General features: G+C 37.6%; 1 protein-coding gene and 1 pseudogene across 4 annotated transcripts in view; both read left to right on the top strand.

The window, feature by feature from the left end:
• Positions 1–21,510, top strand: part of ADAMTS3 (ADAM metallopeptidase with thrombospondin type 1 motif 3) — a 261,134-nt gene that overhangs the window by 181,249 nt on the left and 58,375 nt on the right. For all 4 annotated transcript variants that reach the window (XM_025435584.3, XM_049093050.1, XM_025435586.3 and 1 more), the window contains one exon: positions 16,490–16,689. In XM_025435584.3, coding sequence (XP_025291369.1) covers positions 16,490–16,689 — 200 coding nt within the window. The remainder of the gene's footprint in view (positions 1–16,489; positions 16,690–21,510) is intronic.
• Positions 6,710–6,870, top strand: LOC112652389 (U2 spliceosomal RNA; annotated as a pseudogene).

Below are 21,510 nucleotides of genomic sequence, written 5' to 3'. Positions count from 1 at the left end.
TATGGCTTTTGGTGCATTCTCTGACTACTAGAAGTTTATTAATAGTGATCTTAGTGAAATAGTTATATGGAAATGTAAGCTAGAGGCCAGGTTGGAAGCAGTTCCTGAGGGCTGCTGGAGAGGAAAAATGGAGGTGTTAGGCAAACTTTAAAAAATTATAGAATTGTGGATGCAAATTCTAGAGGTCGGAGAGATCTTGCAGATCGCTGAATAGCCCAGCCCTCTTATTACATGGCTGTGGATTTAAGGCCCAGTTTTGTTAAATAACTTACCATATATATGTCAAGGTTCAGTTCCAGGAAATTGAAACCACACTAGCTATTTTAAGCATGAAACGATTTAATATAAAGAATTAAGTGTGCATTAAATTGTTGGAAGGATTGGAGGAGTGGGCCGCTGGGCTTGAGCTCCAGGGCTAGTTCTTAGAATGATATAGGAGTGGCCAACCCGGGCAGCCGCTGTTGTGGCTCGAGCCAGGGAGAGGGAGAATGAGCGAGCTGCCACTGGACCTGGTGACTCCAAGAATGAAGACTTCTCTGAGGATAACAAATTGACCCTACTGCTCTACACTTTCCTCACAGCCTCCACACAGCCTGCAACTAGACGTAGGATGCTGCTAGAGAACGCCCCAGTCCAACAGTGTCTCCCCAACCACATCTGCCACTCCTGAATTCAAAACTGATGCTACTTGGCATCACCCAATCCCCACCTGGAATCCTTGCTGCAAGCGCTTTGGGGCATAGTTCCCACTTCTGCAGGCGCAGACAACACAAGGAGGTTGGAGTGGATGTTGACTGCCAAATACTCATATTCACCACCCATGTTTGCACGACTAGGAAGGAACATCACTGCAACGCTACCTGGAAGGCCTATTATTATAGCCCCTCTGTTATCATTGGATGTAAGTGCACAAAGGAGAATCATATAGCTTTTGTACTCCTTCTAAAAATCACATTCTGATACCAAGAGACCTGTAAGTAAGCTGGCTGCCTGATTTGTTGTTCAAATGAGGCCACATCTGAGAGTGAAGGAAGCACTATTAATATTTATGCAAGGATAGCAGGCATGATACAGAACTAACCCCAGCAAACCCAGCTCTACACCTGTGTATAAAATATTTCAGCTTCTTCAGGATCTCCCCTAATGACCGCATTTCTCAACACAAATCTTCACTTACTTTTTGTTCCATCCTTTCTGAAGTTCTGTTCCACCAATTTGTCAGGACTTTTTATGTCTTCTGCACAAGGGTCATTGTATGGAATGGCCCTTCCTCTTTCTCCACATGTCTCACTCCTGTGAGTCTCTTAAAATCCAGCCCAGATTTCATTTCCTCTGTTGAAATATTAGATTTCTTCTAGTAGAGTCAGCTGGTTCTTCTGTTACGTACTTATCTTGTATCAAAGTATGTTTATCTGTCTTCTCCTCGCCCCATTAAATTGTGACTGCCTCAATGATAGGAACTGGGGATTATTCATCTTTTATTCCCAGAAGCTAGGACAGATTCTATGCCAAAAAGGTACTCAAGAAATGTTTGGAAATAGATGGGTGCAAGGAAGTGAGGAGGAGAGTAAGGAAATCTAGCAAAGAGGGGGTGAGCAGAGAAAGGAATGCTGGTAATCCTAGTATTCCCATTTGTGAGACTTCTTTTTGTATAACTGATCTACTAGATCTTCAGAACTACCAAATGAGTTGACATGCAATCAACTCATACTGGCTTAGAGTTGTCTGGGTATCTGCAGAGAGACTTGTCTGGATTTCTGATATTTAAAGAAAATATCAGTATTCTTTTAAAGATTGTATTTATTTATTCATGAGAGACAGAGACAGAGAGAGAGAGAGAGAGAGAGAGAGATCGAGAGAGGCAGAGACACAGGCAGAGGGAGAAGCAGGATCCATGCAGGGACTGGATCCCGGGTCTCCAGAATCACGCCCAGAATCTCCAGAATCTCAGGCAGCGCTAAACCGCTGAGCCACCAGGGCTGCCTGAAAATATCAGTATTTATTGACTTCAATGACAACCAGTGGTTGAATGTTTTCACTACATGTGTGAACCCATCAAATAGGCCATTCCTTGATTTGAGCTGAACATATAGATGTTTAGATTTCTTGAACTAAAAATGCAAAAAGGTCTCACTTTTTTTTTTAAAGATTTTATTATTATTTGTATTTATTTATCCATGAGAGACACACAGGGAGAGAGAGGCAGAGACACAGGCAGAGGGAGAAGCAGGCTTCATGCAGGGAGGCCGACGCGGGACTCGATCTCGGATCTCCAGGATCACACCCTAGGCCGAAGGTGGCGCTAAACCGCTGAACCACCTGGGCGCCCCTCACTTCCTTTTTCATGAGATTATTATTATTTTTTTTTTTTTGAGTGAGTAGTTTTATCCTGCTTGAAGGGGCCCTTGTTGATTTGCGGAAATATCCCATAATAAACCCTTATTTAAGGGATTTGTCACCTTCACCTCTGAAACATGACTTCCTGCAGTTGACTCCCAATTTTCTCCTAAATATGATTTAAAAAAAAAAAAAAAACTAGTTTATAATTCTTTACAAAACTCAGTGCAGGGCAGCCCGGGTGGCTCAGCAGTTTAGCACCACCTTCAGCCCAGGGCCTGATCCTGGAAACCCAGGATCGAGTCCCACATCAGGCTCCCTGCATGAGGCCTGCTTCTCCCTCTGCCTGTGTCTCTGCCTTTCTCTCTGTGTCTCTCATGAATAAATAAATAAAATCTTAAAAAAAAAAAAAAACCTCAGTGCAAAACATTTTCAGTGACTATTTAAAACATCGTGTTCTTTGGATTGTAAGGTGATCCCTATGTTTGCTAAGGTTTTAGTTTTTTAAAATTTCTCTCCAATGTTTGTGTTAAGTAACAAGCAGATTTGAGGGGGATGGCTACTCTGAAAGACAGCTTCTTCCTGTAAGCACATTTACAATAAGTCTTGGCTCAGCCAGCTTTTCATGAACAAAGCAATTCAGATTGTTTTCGGAGTAAGGTGAACAGAATACACACATATATTTTTAAGATTTTATTTATTTATTTATTTATTCATGAGAGACACAGAGACACAGGCAGAGGGAGAAGCAGGCTCCATGCAGGGAGCCCGATGTGGGACTCGATCGCGGCACTCTGGGATCACGCCCTGAGCTGAAAGCAGACGCTCAACCGCTAAGCCACCCAGGCATCCCAGAATATACATATTTTTTGAGATTTCCTAAATGCTGCTCAACCTTAAATATATCTTTTTTTGCATGTGATATCATGTTGCAAGGACATATTCAAGGAGATTTAATATCTTATGAAAGTGTGATTTTTTTTTGTAAATTGAGAGTGTTGTCAGGGTTTTTACACTGAACATTTTGCTACTACTTAACTTCCATAAGTCCAAGTAAATATGTATAAGAAGCTATTTAGGGAAAGCTGAATTGCTGTAGAAAATTCTAAGTCATGTTACAGAATAACATGCCTATAAATCCAAGTTTCTAAACTATAGTGTGTTCTTAGCCAAACCAAATTAAGTGAACTTCTGCTCTTGGCCAAGATGGAACAACGGAGACTGGATTTACCCTCCTGCTTTAAACAACCAAAAATGGACAAAATATATGAAATAATAGTCTTCAAGATACCAGATATCTGGCAGTGAAGGGTAGGAATCTCTGAGATATGAGAAACAAATAAAGTGAGCCTCAGCATTAGCCCATTTTACTGCCTAGAGGATTTTTAATCTGAATCTCAGAGAAGGACAACCAGGTTGAGCCCTCAGACACTAAGTGGAGAAGCCAGAGCGGAGAGTCTGGGAGATGAAGGTGGCCAGAGTTCCCAGAACTATAAGAGACAAGAGAACTATGCAAGATCTGAAGATCTGAAGGGGGTTCTCTTTAGTATTTACTCAAGTCCTAATCAGCACATATATGTGAGGAAATTTTGAAAAGTTTGGAAAGGAACCCCTTGAGAGAATTAGAGGTAACAGTGCCCATGCTTGCATGGGGCTGGGAATAGCGCCTGTTCAAACAATGCAGACTAAACCATGTCAGGATTCACCCAGCATTGGATGGAGCACACAGAAAGGTCTTCACTCGGTAGTGGTGAATAATTAGCTCTCGATGAGCACTGCACTGGTCCTTTCTAATTTATCTAAAAAGCAACACCTGAGATGACCAAACTGTTTTCAGGTATTTGCATCCAAGAATAAAGCTCAAGAATATCTACAGGAATAGGAATACATCAGCAACCAGCAAGGTAAGATTCACTGTGTCAGACATCTGATCAAAATTAGCAAGCGTGCAGAGGAATAGGAAAGTGCAACCCATAATGATGAGAAAAATCAGTCAAAACTGATTCATAAGTGACAGAAATTGTAGAAAATAATGTATTAAAACAACTGTTACTATTGTATTCCAGGGGCACCTGGGTGGCTTAGTTAAGTGTCTGACTTGGGCTCAGGTGATGATCTCAGGGTCTTGGGATTGTCAGCGTTGGGCCCCCTGCTCATCAGGGTGTCTGCTTCTCTTTCTCCCTTTACCCCTCAGCTGGCTTATGCTCTCTCATTCTCTCTCTCTCTCTCTCTCAAATAAATAAAATCTTTTAGAAAGCCTGTATTCCATATGTGTAAAGAACTAGAAGATATAAAAATATGCCCGATTTTGTTGCTTCCATATGATCAGTACTATGTGGGAGACTATATTATAGGCTTGTATTTATATGAATAAAATGTAAATATAATAATGCTTCTTTCCTCTAGTGGATTTTATTTGTTAGACTAAGAATAGTTTTCTTTTAGCAAATAAAACTATTCTTTAGTAGAAATTCACTTTAGGAATGCCTCAACAATTTTATTTGAATGCTAAACATGCTGTTATTAAATTTAACTTGGATAATGTTATTTTGGGTTAGAAGTTACACTATTCCTCTCATAGTATTTGATATCAAATAGTGTTCTGTCATAATTTATCCTAAGTTTGCAGTAATTATTATGGCTTGAATGTATTGACTGCATATGAGAGGATTATAAAATTAACCTATCTGTATTTTGGGTATTAACCCCTTATTTGACATATCATTTGCAAATACCTACTCCCATTCAGTAAGTTGTCTTCTTCTTCTGTTGATGGTTTCCCTCACTGGGGAAAGGTTTTATTTTGGTGTAGTCCCAATAGTTTGTTTTTGTTTTGCTTCACTTGTCTTAGGAGCTGTTTCTAGAAAACTGTTGCTATGTTCAATGTCAGAGAAATTACTGCCTGTGTCCTCTGCTAGGATTTTTATGGTTTCAGGTCTCAGAATAATCCATTTTGAGCTTATTTTTGTGGATGGTATTAGAAAGTAGCCCAGTTTCATTATTCTACATGGAGCTGTCCAATTTTCCCAGCACCATTTATTAAAAAGACTGTCTTATCCCCACTGGATATCCTTGCCTCCTTTGTCATAGACTAATTGACCATGTGTGCATGGGCTTATTTCTGGGTTCCCTATTCAATTCCATTGATCTATGTGTCTGTTTTTGTGTCAGTACCGTATTGATTGCTACAGCTCAGTAGTCCATCTTGAAATATGGAATACCTCCAGCTTTGTTCTTTCTCAGGATAGCTTTGGCTATTCAGGGTCTTCTGGGGTCCTATAGAAATTTTAGTATTATTTGCTCTAGTTCTGTGAAAAATGCTATTGGTATTTTAATAGGAACAGCATTGAATCTGTAGAATGCTTTGGGTAATATGGACATTTTAACAATATTAATTCTTCCATTCCGTGAGTGTGGAGTATCTTTCCATTAGTTTGTGTTATATTCCGTTTTTTTTTGTTTTTTTTGTTTTGTTTGTTTGTTTGTTTGTTTGTTTTAATCAGTGTTGTATAGTTTCCAGAGTACAAGTCTTTCATCTCTTTTGGTTAAGTTTTTTCCTACGTATTTGCTTTTTTTTTGGTGCAATTATGAATAATGTTGTTTTTTAAATTTCTCTTTCTGGGACTTCATTGTTAGTGTATAGAAATGCTATTGATTTCTGTGTATTAGTTATGTATCCATAGCTGATTCTTTTTTTATTGCTGAGGAGTGTGACTAAATCACAATTTGTTTTAAAAAAAAAAAAAAAAAAAAAACGGGATCCCTGGGTGGCGCAGCAGTTTAGCGCCTGCCTTTGGCCCAGGGCGCGATCCTGGAGACCCTGGATCAAATCCCATGTCGGGCTCCCAGTGCATGGAGCCTGCTCCCTCTGCCTATGTCTCTGCCTCTCTCTCTCTCTGTGTGACTATCATAAATAAATAAAAATTAAAAAAAAAAACCTTCATCTGAAAATAAGTCAAAACTGTTTGATCAGTATTATTCAAATGAGCATAGGCTTCAGATTTAAAAAAATGTAGATGACCACTTCAGTATTTTCATTTTATGGGTAATATTGCATTTTTAATTCCACATTTTTATGACTTTGGTAAAAATTTATTGATGGTAGCATAGTAAAATTTTATTGCAACACAACAAAAAGGCATAAAGTGAATTTTTGATCACTTAGGATAAACTCTGGTTGGTGAATGTGTAAATACTTAAATAATCTAAATGCCACCTTTACTCAACCTTTTATAGGTTGTCTACAAAATCTGGAAACATAGATAATATTTTATTTTTCAGGGAAAAAAATGAAGATGTCCTTGATGATGTTATACAATTTGTACCTGCAGACTTTATGAACACTCTGTGCTCTTATTTAAATGGTAAATGAATTGCTTCTCAGCATTTTGGCTAAGATCAAGTGTAGTATCTGTTCTTACCAGTTTAAATGGTAAATGAGAAGATTATGTCTTATTGCAATAAATTACTAGACTTCTGCATTGTTATGAAGTATTTTTATCATAATGCAGTTTGTCTTTAAGTGTAGCACATTTTTCTATGTGAAATATATTTTAATTGTGAATCATATCCTTGACGAAGGATTTAGCAACAAATGAATTATTAGAATGATCAATCATTTATGATCAAGAAAGCAACCTTAGTCATCTAAAATAGTGAAATCATGGCCCAATGATTAATTATGGAAATTTATTCAGGAAGAAGATTTTAATGATCCTCTGGAACAACCTATTTATTTTATAGATAAATACAGATAAAGAAACTGAGGCCCAGATAAGTTTAGCATCTTTTTCCAAATCATTACAGATAGAGCATAGCAGACCTAGGCCTAGAACTCTGTTCTCTTTGTATTATTTTCCTGTTGTTGCATAACAAGTCACCAAGAACTCATTTATTAACTCACAGTTCTATAGATCAGAATCCAGGTTACTGGACTGGGTTCTATACTTAGCTATCATGAGGCCAAAATCAGGGTTCTGATCAGGTTGACCTCCTGTCTCAAGGCTCTAAGAAAGAATCCACTTCCAAACTCATTCCTGCTGTTGGCAGAATTTAGGTTCTTGTTGTTGTGGGACTGAGGTCCCCATTTCCTCACTAACTGTTGGCTAGAGCTGATTGTCAGCAACTAGAAACCTCTCTCTGGTCCTTGCATGGGATCCTTCTATCCTTGAAGCCAGCGATGGTACATGATTTCCTTTTCATGGTGCATATTTTTGACCTACTCTTCTGCAACCAGCCAGGGAAAGGTTTCTACTTTAATGGCTCATGAATTAGATCAGGCCCACCTGAATGATAGCTTTATTTTATGGTCAGCTTATGGTCAGGCATATAACATGATCATAGGATTGGTATCTTGTCATATTCACAGGTTCCATGGATCTTTGGGAGGCTATTTTAAAAGTCTGCCTTCCATATTTCTGAATTTATTCTGATTTTCTTGGTATAATACCTCACAACCTCATTCTGAAAGATCTATAATATAAATAGAAATGAAGAGTTTACATATATGTATAAAAGGCATAAATATATCTCCCAGAAATATAACATTGATATTCATGTGGCTCATTCCATCAGTTTACAAGATCTCTATTTCTACCTTCTTCTGAACACCTTATCTAAAATTATGCCTTCCCCATGTCCCTCTTACTTTCTCATCCTGTTTTATTTTCCTTACCCTGCTTCATCTTTCTTATTACTAGAATGTACATTCAGTGTGGACAAGATCCGTGTCTGCCTTGTCCATTTATTTTCTCCCAGGGCTTAGAAAATGCAGGTCCACTCCTTGTTCTTTAAATATTTTTTTGGAAAGAATGTATGGCAAATGTTAATATTCGTAGTTTGGCTATAATGGTTTGTTTAATTTTTATTAAATCATTCCTTATGCCTTTGGAAAAAATGTAGTGTGCTCAAATAGAGTTTCTGGGGAAGTCTGAAGTGAAAAAAATATCTTGTTACCCTTAATAAAGTACACATAGGAGGCAACCGATGGACATAATTTGAGCTTTGAAATTGGCAGCTGTGAAGTGCAATTTTCTCTCTCCTTTATGCAGTTGAGCTTACTTAGAAAACTAATTTCTAGCAATGCCAGATTATTAGAATGTACTCTAGTACATTGAGTATAAGGACTCCTTCCTCTACTCTTGGATTTAGTAGAGGTGATTTTTAAAAACCAGAAGTAAGAGGAATATAATGTAGTCAAAAAGAGGAGAGTTAATTCAAATGCTATGCAATATACAGAATGATAATATTTGGAAATTAAAACTGTGATGTCTTTCAAAGTTAAATTTATAGTTTTAGCTGAATAAGAGCAACAGAAGAAACAAACTAGGAAACAGATCACTAGTAGCAAAACCCTTAATTTCAAATGAGATAAAGGAATAAAGTATAATGAATTTGGGAGATTAAACAGAATGTGTCAACCTTTTCAAAAGTCTGTATAGGCTAAGAATAGATTATTAAAGAAGAGTGAGAAGGGAGATGAGGACAATTGATGACGATAGCAGGAAGAGTATAGATGGGTTTATTTATCAGGGCTCTTCTAGTTTCAGTTGTTGGGAACTAACATCAGACTGCCTTAAGCAATAAATAAGTAAATAAATAATTAATTAGTAAGAGAGAAAATGAGATGATAATAGTTTATTGATTCATGAAATTGAAAAGACCAAAGTTTCAGGAATGGTTGAATTCAGCGGCTGGAAGATGTCAATGGAACATAATCTGTTCTCTCCATTCGTAATCTTCACTCTCCTCTTCTTGCATTAAACGTAGATCAACAGCTATCCCCCATGCTAGTCCCAAGCAGCTTCCATGTTATATTCTGCTAGTTTCAAGCTTACTAGAGGGAATTTCTTTTTCGTAGTAACTACAAATAAAATAATCCCTGGTCATAGTTTAGTTGATATGACTTAGACCATTTACTCATCCTTTAACAGATCACTAGAGTCAAGGAAAAGGAATACACTACTTGGCCATCCCTGGGTCAATGCTTGGTCTTTCTTGTCACTACCAGAGCTGAGCATACAGTGATGGAACAGGGAACTGAGGGCATAAAATACCCTGGAGAAAGATAGATTCCCCCACACCTAGAGTTGCCAGATTTAGCGGATAAAATTACAGGAATCTCATTTAAATTTGAATTACAGATAAACATTGAATAAGTTTTTAGTATTAGGCACACCCCAAGAAATATTTGGGACACCTTTATGGTTTTTTGTTTGTTAGTTTTTTGCATTTCAATAACTTTATTGAAAGGTATATCCCTTAGTACCAAACATAATGGTATGGTAGTAGGTTAGGCTACCTCTGCCAACTCAGAATTAACACTGATGTCAAATTATTGAAATATATCAGCCTTTTGGGGAAACTGAAACTATCCATAAAACACAGTTCATAAAAATATAAGATATATTGTGGTTCTTTGGTTTGTTTTCCAGTGCACATTTACCTGTAACATGATGTCATAAATGGGTACAGCCATTCTGGATGGACACAGGCTACTTTACTTGCTGCACGGAGTAAATGTTTACGACACTTTTAATGCCGTAGATCTCCTTACAATCACTGACTTAGTAGAAAATCTCGAATACTACATTAGCAACATCTTTATCTTTTTAAAAAAGTGTTGTTTATATGAAATTTAAATTTAACAGATATATTGTATTTTGCCTGACAACTTTGCCACACCCAAACATTTCAGTGATTTATTTAAGAAACAATTGGAATGAGCTAGGTAAGCAACAGTGGTGAGTCCCCTACCATAGGAATGAAGGACTGTACCTTGCAAGAGAATGCGGAAGTGATCTCTAGGCAAATAGATTACAGTAACAGAAATGAAACACAAACTGCATTAATACAAACTAAGAATAAAACAGACCCGTGGAAGACCAATGGTAGAGAATGCAGGAAGAGGAGGCTCTGAAAAGGAGATTTAGCAATGTAGACTGCCAGTACAACATGATTTTCCTCTCTTTTTTTGTTTTAAGGGGATTTGCCTCTTCATCTTCAGGGGAGACCAGCCTCAGTTACAAGGGCTGCTTATTTCTGATGGGACTAAGACATATGTGCGGTTCTGTTCTTATCTGTGAATGATTTGTACATGGGCATGTGACTCAGTTCTGGCCACTGAAACTTATAGTTAAATGTACTGGGCTTCTAGTAAAGATTTTTACCTACTCCTGTTTCTTAGGAGTTGTATCGTACTGTGTTGTACACAAACATACAATTTGTGATACCTGGCTATGATGCTAGAATTGGTGCTGCCATTTTGAAATAACCAGAGAAGCTAATCTTTGATTAGAACAAAGTTTACATGCCAAGAAAGGCAGGATATGAAAGATGGAGAAAAATGATTGATGATCTATCAATAAACCGATTAACCTAGGAATCACCCAACCTCTGGGTCCCTTGTAATACAAACGAATATGTGTCCAAGTTGCTTAAAACAGTTGAAGGTTTTATTTGCAGCTTAAAACATTTTAACTGACATACAGGAGGTTCATATTAAAAGTTAGAATGTTGTATGTATTGGACATTGAGGTGACTTTTCTGTTTTGTTTTTTTTTTAATTTGCGAATGATCATAAACTCAAACCATAAAAACATTATTTTTTCTCACGTGAAAAATAAGACGTTTTCCACTTTAAAAAAATGCTGTATGCTGTCCCTTAAAGTAGTCAGTGAAAACAAAAGCAAATGTGTACTTTAGAATGAGAACTTTTGGGGAAAAGAAATCACGGAAACTAATATTCATTCAATGGTAATGTCTTTTTTTAAAAAAAGCAACAGTTACTTAATGAAACTTCAGAATTGACATCATAAATTGGCTTGAATATAGTTCTTTGAACTATCATTATGGAATTTCCCATTTGGTGAAGAATTCAGCTGTTTTTTACAAAAATCTTTTATATCTTGGTGGAACAATGCCCCCCATATATAGAGGTGCTCTTAGTATATCTTTTTAGGAACTATAAAAATATAAATGTTTTAAAAAGATGTCAACAGAAAAATCACTATTGGATGATATAAACAGATCAACACAATTTAACTCCTCTCTGCTTCTGATGTTAACATATGACATTTGTTGAATTTTACGCTTATTTTTAGCTCTGATCTTAGGATCTCCACCTACTATTGGAAAATCCAGCTTGTGGCATCCCAGTCACTTCATTTTCACAACCATATTCTGTTCACAAAGAATGTTAAATTTATACATACGACTCATTCTATGTTTATAGTTACTCTAAAACATTTCCTTCCTCATTGTCTAAAGTAGATGCACTACAAAGAAAGCTGAGACATTTTTGGTAAACTGAACTTTACCATTCACTTATCCACATGAAAATTAACTTGCATTCCCAAATGGAACAGGAGAGCATGAGAAATTTACACAGCAAAATTATTGTCAATGTCATATCTATTAGGACTAGATTCAGTGACATATAAAAGCAAACCTAAACTTGACCTAAACATGATGGAAGTGCTATTCCTCATATTTAACAAAGTCTAGGCAAACCAGGGCTGAGGTGTCAGCTTTACAGTTATTGAAGGGTCAAATGTCTTCTTTATAGCTCCCCTATCATACTATGCACATGCCTTGATGCTAAGGTTACCTCATAGAACTCCTGACATCACAACCATGTTCCAGGAAGCAGGAAGGAATAATGAGTAAAGGCTCAAAGGAGGTCTAACCTACCAAGATGAATCACATTCCTTTGAGGAGCCTTGGTGGAAGCCTCTCATACCGGCTAAATTAAGCCGCTGAAGTATAAGCAATATTTCTGCTTACATCTCATTGAATTACTCTTAGTTGAGTGGGGTCCTTCGTCCCAAGAGAGACTGGAAATGACTTTTAGCTGGTCTTATTACTGCCTCAAATAAAATTAACATTCTGTTCCTTAGGGAAGAGAGAATGGATAGAGGAGAGATGACTCTGTCACAGTCTCTATTACAGTTTGCTTGAGATTGCTTTCCAACCCCAGAGGTATTTGTATTAGATTCAGAACGTGATTAGAACCTGTACTTTTTCAATTTTATCTTTCTCTTCTGCTGTGTTTCAGACTATAGAGTTTCTTCTGGGGTGGGAGTGATTTCACCAACCTATACTTAGACTCCCTATAAATATGAGTAGGTATGTAAACATGCCATGTTCCATCCCGAAAATGCCTTAAGCCCAGTTGTTCATAATCAGCAAAACATTGTATTCTACATTACTTGTTTGGTAAGTTCAAAATTCTTATTTAACACTAATAATCCTATCTTTTACACTAAAAATGTCAGTACTTAATGTGACTTAGTTGGTCACCATTGTGCCCCCAAATATTGCATATCTTCAATTAAAATAAGCTTTGTAGTAAAATTATTCTTTTTCTGAAAATTTGTATACAATAGTTGGGAAACTAGGGAGTACAAAAAGGGTTACAATCAAAATGTTTCCAACATGGTAGTTAATTCTTATCAGTAACTCAGAAGATTAAGTTTCAAAAAAGTTTGAAAAAAGGAAACTCACTCTAAGTACTAAGAAGGATTGCCTTTGATATTTCTGGAAAGATTGAAATTTACTCTGAGCATCACTTTTCTGGAATGAAAATGAATAAGGCCTCCTGCAGGGCCTTATTTATTTATTTATTCTAAAGATGCTTAGTCTTTCCACTGATTCTGTTATCACATCAACCACTCTCTACTGTCCAACTCAGCTACAGCCATTCATCTCACCTTGAATGCACTTACTTAAGAGGATGCCAACAGAGAGAGGGCCCCCCAAGATCTAGTTTGCTACTCCCCATGCAAAATGTCACCATGTTTTAGCTTCTTCAACCTGCTTATTGTCTTCTCTGTGATTCCTTTCAGCCCTTTTAGCAGTAAACAGATCTGATGAAGGGGTGTTTGGACATGATTAGCATGATAATTATTTATTAATTTAATTTTAATTATCCACCTTTAATTATTCCTGTTCCTATATTTTATGGGGTACAGAAATAATGTAGAACCAGACATAGAGGCGTCAATTTTGCCAAAGCATGTGTTAGCTTTTAAACTTTGAAGCTTTATAAAGATGTGAGTTGTTACTGGTAGTAATAGTACCCTGATTAGATCTGCTTAAACTAAAAGCTGTGTAGGTGATTCAAGCCTATATGATGGTTTGTGACTACATGATAAAACTCAGCTCCATTCCTGGATATAAATCCAGTACAATTGTGTGGTTCCCAGAGTTAACACCTAAAGAGGTACCCACCAAATGGCTCTTTACCTTCTCAGTGTCTGCCACACGTATGGGTACTCAATAAATATGCATTGAGTGAAGGTCAGCGCTATCTATTGGCTAACTCTTTCCTATTTCATATTGGATTTTCAATCTACCAAAGAAACGTATCTTATTGGATTTCATCCTAATTTATCTGAAAGTAAACATTCTAGATTCTTTTCTCCTTATACCTACTTTCTGCTCTGCAGGAAATACTGTCATCCTCATTCTTTTTAAAGTTAGCAGTTTAGATTTCCCATCACTAATTCTAGATTTTTTTTCTTACCTCTGTTTAAAAAAGCTATTTAATTATTATAACTATTTAATTTCTTGTATGTAAAAAAAATGTAGAAAGCTTTAAAAAAAAGTGTAGGAGACTTCTCACAATGGGAAATCACCACCACCACCACCATCATCATCATCATGCTAATAGTAACAGTGAATACTTTTTATTGAGCACTTACATCTAAACACTGTATATAGTGTTTTTACTATAAACATCTCTTCACAGCAGCTCTGCAAAGTAGGTATTGGTTCCATACCTACTTTGGGAAGTGAGGGAAGTGAGGTTTAAAGAGGATAAGCATCTTAAATAAAATCACATTGCTAGGATATGCCATGGCCAGGATTTGTAGCCAGGTATGTCTGAGTACAAAGCCCATGACTGTTACATTACAGAGTGGGCACACTGGAAAAAATTCACTATGAGAGAAGATATTTCACAGCCTCAGAATTGTCTGGAATTACTACTGATGTGTATACATTAAAAAGTGCAAGAAATTATTTTACTGTCTCTCCTTGAAATGTTTGACGCTGCCCACTTTAGGAATCATAGAAAGGGCACTGTAGAGTACGGGGGGAAATAGGGACAGATGTATTCTTGATTGAATCAGGGCAATGGTTGAAGGAAAAAGACTTCCTTCTTCCTTTCCAGGTTCTTCATGCAATGAAAAAAGAGATTCTCTTCTCTTACCAGAAAACCACCTATTTAAGGAGGGATTCAAAGGCCAAACCAAAGGTGTGTTAGAGCAGAATGGAACTGTCTTTCTGAAATAAGAATTCCGCCTTTTCCATTCATGCATCAGACTTAATGATATGATGATATTGCTCGTATATTTGCATTGGACACCGTGGCTGGCAGTTCTGCCAAAAAGAGCCATTTTTAGAACTGGGAGCTCTTGTATGAGTTTCCTATTTGTACATTAGCTATCACAACCTTTCACTTTCTCAAGTGTGTATGAAAAGGCTTGAGGTTGAATTAGGTAAAGCTATTTGCAGGTGTAGTCTCTTGCCCTCCATGTGGGTTACAGTGCTTAAAAGCAACTTTTGAGGAAAGTTGTCTGTTTGATGTGGATGGTGGTAAGAGTTATTTATGTATTGTGGAGTCCATGTGATTCCCCAATGAGAAGAAAACCCCCAGCTAATGATCTAGCATTTGGGCTTGGGTCAAAGTGAATTACAGGATAGCTTTCAACCCTGAGTAGTCATATTCAGAGCTTATGCCCATACATATGGGAGAGTACTGGTGTCTCTGTGTGTGTTTTTTAATAGTGGAAAGGGTGTAAGATCTGTACCTCTACTACTTCTAATCCTATGTGTCTGGGGCTTAGTTATCAGTCTTCCAGGCCAAGAGACACTTTTTCTTCCCCCCCAACTTCGTTAAAACCACAAAGGTGGAGAGGCAAATTCCGATTCTTTAATGCCAGACACTTCTTCAAATGGCCTACAGGCCCCAGTGCAGCATTAAGTAAGCATCCCATATAAAGCATGAATCAGAACTGGTTCTCTCAAATTTGTTTTTAGATATGGGATTGTTAGAGACATCAAGGCAGTTTGTAAAATAAAATCCTTTCCAGCTTATGTATATTTGAATTGGAAATGAATCTCCTTTCAGTTTTATACAGCAGTTTTGAATAATATCTTTTATTTTAGCATTCAAATGACGAATTTTATTTTTCATTTCACAAAAAACATTTTTCTTCACCAAAAATATAGTAACCTGAAAACAGATAATCAAGATGATTAGAACCTGAGAATGCTTCTCTCAATCCCTTTTTTCTAGATAGATAGATGGATGGATATGGATATGGATATTTGTATCTGTCCTGTGTGTGGATATGTGTGTGTGTGTGTGTGTGTTGTCCATTGGGAAAATGAAATTCCTTCAATTGTATAGAATGAAAAAATTGTTTATTCTTTAATTTTTCTTTGGATGTGTTTTCTGACTGACTTCTTACTTTGGTGTCTCACAGATTCACATATGTAGCTATGGAAATGACCTGCTATCCAGATGGTGGCCAGTACAAATGCGGAGACCTGTAGTGTCTCCCTAGCAGCATTCACTAGGAAACCATACTCTTAAGATATAAAGTACTATATCATGACGGATGATTGTACAACCTGATGCTCTTATGTTGCCATGCTCTAATTTGGTTTTTACATTAAGGCTTTTGGCAAAAGGAGTGATTTAAATGTATGTGATACAAATTCTATCCCCACAGGATTATAATGACTTAATCACTGTAAACTCATCAACACACAATTTTTAAATCTATAATAGCCATTTATTTAATAAGTGGAGTCAGCAACTGTTCTGCCTGTAGCCCCACTTGCTTTGCTCTGGGCTGAGGATAAAAGTACACACTCTTATCCTCATGGAACGTTCCATCTGGCATGATGGCACTGCCTTCTGTGCAATAACTGTACTTTAGCCTCAGTGTTGCTGTTCCATGTTGGATTTATAGGAGGTCTGATCATATGCGTGTGTACATTATTTGAAGAAAAAAGCAGTATCGCAGTGACTATTGATTATAATGTTAGACGCCCCTAGAAGATTTTCTTTTTCTTTGTAAAACATTGTTAGAAGGCCCACTGGGGAAGCTGAAATGCCTGAGTTCCTTCTGTTTCTTAATAGAGTCGAATCTGGGAGGCCTTGACGATGTAGGTACTATTTCCAGCAGCATTGACCAGCAGCTGAGGGAAGCAGCGAGGCACCGCCGACACACGGGAGAGAATGACTACAACATTGAGGTGCTGCTGGGGGTGGATGACTCCGTGGTCCGCTTCCATGGCAAAGAGCACGTCCAGAACTACCTCCTCACCCTCATGAACATTGTGAGTAGCGACTCCTCTCTGAGGCTTTTTGATTCCTTTAATTCACTTCTGTTCTGTCAGTGTCTTTTGGAGGCCTATTGTGAGGACTCCCCTGACTGCACCCCACATCCAAAATGTGCCTGTAACTGCATTAAATTGGAATATTGATCTAAATATTTAAGAATGCAAAAATGAAGGAAACATGAAGCAACATTTTCTTTTGGTTGATCAGCTAGTTTTGACATTGTCATCAAGGGGAAATCATAAATTTAAAAAGCCCTACTAAGATGGAGCTATACTAGGAATTATGATTTTCGTTTTGTTCTGAGCATCATCACAACCCATTGTGGCTTTGTCCACCTGCCTTGACAAGGACCATGAAGGATGAAGCAGCACCATTTGTATTGCAGGATGACAAAGGATGATTTAGGCCTGATAACTTTGTGTGGATGCTTAACTCTAGAGTTTTTGAGTAAGAGTGGTATCTTCCAGCATTCTATGATTGAAGGTATACTGTACACACAGAGCACAGTCCTTTCCACGGTGCAGTGATGCAGTGCACTCATCAAGAGCTCTCTACGTTTTTCCTTCATTTCTCCTTTATGAGCCTTAATTATATGCAGAAGAAATTTAGCTCACATCCCAAAATGGGATTCTCTTTTTCCATGTGAATTGGCAGAGAGCAATTGAGGAAAAATAGTATCTAAACCATCTACTTCTAAAAGATAATTGAGATAGTAGTGCAATTCTATTTTGTATATTTTACCTCTTAGAATTATAAAATACCTATTTTTATTGATCTAGCAAATTTGTTACCTAAGCCTCTTCTCCCTTTTCCAGCTTTTGATTTTTTAATTTAATTTCTGCGGGCATCTATATTGTTTACCTTCTTCTTTCCATGCTTAAGATTAAATTGCAAATAATTACAATGGAGAATAATAATTATTAATTTTATTAATCATAATTTTATTTATGGTAATATTTTTTAATAATAAAATTATTTTTTATTGGTGTTCAATTTGCCAACATACAGAATAACACCCAGTGCTCATCCCGCCAATTGCCCCCCTTAGTGCCTGTCACCCATTCAACCCGCCCCCCCGCCCTACTCCCCTTCCACCACCCCTAGTTCGTTTCCCAGAGTTAGGAGTCTTCCATGTTCTGTCTCCCTCTCTGATACTATTTATGGTAATATTTAAGCTTATATGTTAAATATATTTTTGTTATTGAGATGCCAGTTTATAAAATTATACATATACCTGCCATGTGTCTGTGAGATAGAAAGAGCATATAGAAATTATTTCTATCTGCTCACTGGTACCACTTCCTGTTATGAAGACTAAACATCACACAGAGAACAGGTTGCTGCTAGCTGTCACAATAGATGTGTATGGAGGATCACTATTTGTGAATTACACGAGTGTCTTCAACTACTGACTGACTTTTGTGTCTGACTTGCTAGTGGTGAAACGGGCATGCTGTTCCGCCTCTCTGTGCCTGCGTCAGCCTCTCCATCTGCATAATGAGAAAAAGAATAGGACTTACTTTACAAGGCAGGTTGAGAGGATTAAGTGGGTAAATATAAGTCACTGTGCTGTGTACATGTGCAGAAGGAAACAGTCATGTTTTAGCTTCCACACGACATTTACTTCCAAAATGACCTAAAACTTAAAAATCCCTAAAGAGATGCTATTCCCACTCACATTATTCATTGTACCCTTCCTTGGGCTGCTTTGCCCTGCTACCAGGGAGGGCAGCCAGTCCTTAAAGATTTATTAGGCCTCTTCCTGGTGCTCACAACTTGGTATCATGCAGCAGAGAGTTGATATCGTCCTTGTCCTCACAGAACTTATAATTTAGTCAAGCAGAAAAGAGAAATACATGGAATTTTTTTTTAAGTTAAGCTATAAAGACTTGCTGTCATGAAGACTTATGTTGCAAATGCTATACTTTTGGAGAAGGCAGCTATGACAACAGTTGTCCAAGTTGTGAAGCTTGAGCGTAATCAAATTGGGACTTACGAGGCAAGGGCTTTCATTCTAGTTCTGTTACCTATTGGCTCTGTGGCCTTAAGGGGATTTCATTTCTGTGTTTATAACATCAAAAGGCTTAATAAAATGCTCATTAATTCTGTAATTCGTCAGGAAGTTGGGAGTTAAACTGGAGTCTTCAAGGATTTGTTTTTCTATTGTGTTTTTGCAGTTTGCTTTTGTTTTTTGAAAGGCCCGTGAAAATGTAAGGGCTTTCTGGGTAGAGTCTTTTGTCATGAAATTAGAAATGATAAAGTATATTTGCCAGTAATTCCAATTTGAAGGGCTTTGAAGAATAAACAAAGGGCCACGTTTTAGATTTAATAACAATCCAATTCCAATTGGATTCCAATTTGAAGGGCTTTGAAGAATAAACAAATTCCAATTTGAAGGGCTTTGAAGAATAAACAAAGGGCCACGTTTTAGATTTAATAACAATCAAAAGGACTGTTTTATTTTTAAGTCCATTAAAAAGGTTAGATAATAGACTGAGTCTGTCTCAAATACTAGAAATTATTCTAAAGTTAATAGTGCATCAGAGAATGGAACTATAGTAGAGGAAATAAGTTTTAAAACTTAAGAATCTCATTGCCTCTGAAATAATTGATGTAGGTAGGCGTTTTGGAGAAACAATAATAACACTCCTCCCCTTCCTTTCTTAATTTCACAACCAACTGAAAGATAGACATGGACATCAGATAGATAGAAAACGTTTTTTTGTTGTTGAGAGCTGAATTACGCATGACTTAAGTATATAGCCGCCAAGATTTTCCTTATTCTAAGTCAGTGATTTTCAGCAGAGGGCAGTTTGTCCCAACCTCTGCCTGCAGGAACATTTGGCCATGTTGAGATTTTAGTTATCACAATTGAGAGGAAGAGTTGCCTGTGCCCCTAGTGGAGGAGGCCAAGGATATCGCTAAAGATACAATACAGGAACAGCCCTACATAACAAAGACGTATGAATTATCTAATCTAAAATGTCAGTAGTGCTAAAGTTGATAAACCTTGGTCTAAATTGGATAAACTTAAATTCTCATCCTCTTCCAACTGAGTAATTTCAGGTTTCTTTTATAAGAGCAGACAGCCAGCCTTAAAAGTATGACAGCCCGGAAGCGGAATCCCTTCCTCTCCTTCCCACTGCTCAGGGCCCTGTTGTAGGCTGTCTGATCCAAAACAGTGAGATGGGCATGCTCATCACCCTGTCTCAAACTGACCAGTTAGATTAGAGTTGGATAATGATAAGCTAACAAAACGTTCTCGTGGAAATTCAAGGTGAAGAACATTGTTTTTACCTACCTAACAATGTTTGAGTAATTACCCCTCCTGTGGTAACCATGCCTTATGACTTCTCATGGTTATCTAAAATCATGGCCCACCAAACCTGAGGCCTGCACGGACATACAGGCTTTGTGCATGTCAGATAGGTTCTCTACCGGAATGTTGAGGACAGAAAAAGGCCTTCGGGAAGGCAGCTGTCATGCTGTGAGAATACCCAAGCAACTGAATGTGAACACTCAATGTGAAGAAAAACTGACACCCCCTCACCCCCAGCCAACAGCCAGCATCACCTTGCCAGCTGTATAAGGAAACTACGTCTGAGGCAGGATCTTTCTACTTTTCTACCCCAGTCAAGCCTTCAGTTGAATAGCTCCCGCTGACATCTGACTTGCTTCAGAAGAAACACCAAGCTGGAACCAACCAGCTAGCTGAGTCAGTACCAAATTCCCGACCCATGGAAACTGTGAGAGAGAATAAATTAGCACTGTTGCTTTAAAAGAGAAGGAGAAGGGGTCAGGGGAGGAGGAAGAGAAGGAAGGAGAGAAGGAGACAGGGTTATTGGGAAGAGAAACTTAGAAAATTCAAGTTATATTTCGTATTTAATTTTACTGCAGGCTAATCATAGTTTAAGTATAATCAAGAAAAACACTTGAAACAAAATATGTGTCAGGAGTAATGTTAAACATTTTAAAAAATTCATCTGCTGCTTATTTTTCCTCTATGCTGTCCATTTCATCCTGTGACTTATTTATTTTATAACTAGGAGTTTGTACCTCTTAATCTCCTTCACCTATTTTGCCCATTCCCACATACTTCCCCTAATTCATCTGCTATTTTAAATTAGCCATGTGAATTGACCACCTTTTTGACCCAAATATATCTTATCTATTCCAGGGCCATATTGCCTAATGATAGTAATGATTGTGTCTCTGAGTCTGGTAGTTTTTAAGTGATTTACTGTGTGAATCTGGGAGTTTGGATGCAGGAAAGGCAGTTCACTAAATTAGCACTTCTCTCAGGAAGTTTAAGGGTCAAGTGAACAAGTCTAAACAGGCCACAAGATGTTATTGCTGTAACTCCCTAAAAGGGGGAGGGTACCCTTTCCTATGCCTTTGGCTTCTCTGAATCTGTGAAAGAGGGGATAGCCTTCTGTCTCCTTTTATTTTTAACTCCTTTTTTGGGGGGTAGATCTTGAAATTTACCCAAGTCTCATCTGTAAAGAAGAAATAAACAGATCTGGATATATTCTAAAACAGCATGACTAATGACCAGAATCTGGGCAAGCTTTATAGGTTTCAAATAAGATATATGTGATATGTGTTACAAGCCTTTGTTAGGCTCTCACATCAAATCCTGCTATGTTAGGAAATTTTAGTTTTGCTATTTTGTAATATGGCTGATGCACTCAGAGAGTGGTTCTCAGCGATGGGGCATGTCTCATTATACAAATATTGATCTATTGATCCAGGGCAGCCTGAGCGGCTCAGTGGTTTAGCGCCTCCTTCAGCCCGGGGCCTGATCCTGGGGACCCGGG

This window comes from Canis lupus, chromosome 13, assembly GCF_003254725.2.
Source record: "Canis lupus dingo isolate Sandy chromosome 13, ASM325472v2, whole genome shotgun sequence".
Taxonomy (NCBI): domain Eukaryota; kingdom Metazoa; phylum Chordata; class Mammalia; order Carnivora; family Canidae; genus Canis; species Canis lupus.
This window is presented reverse-complemented; position numbering and strand designations above follow the sequence as displayed.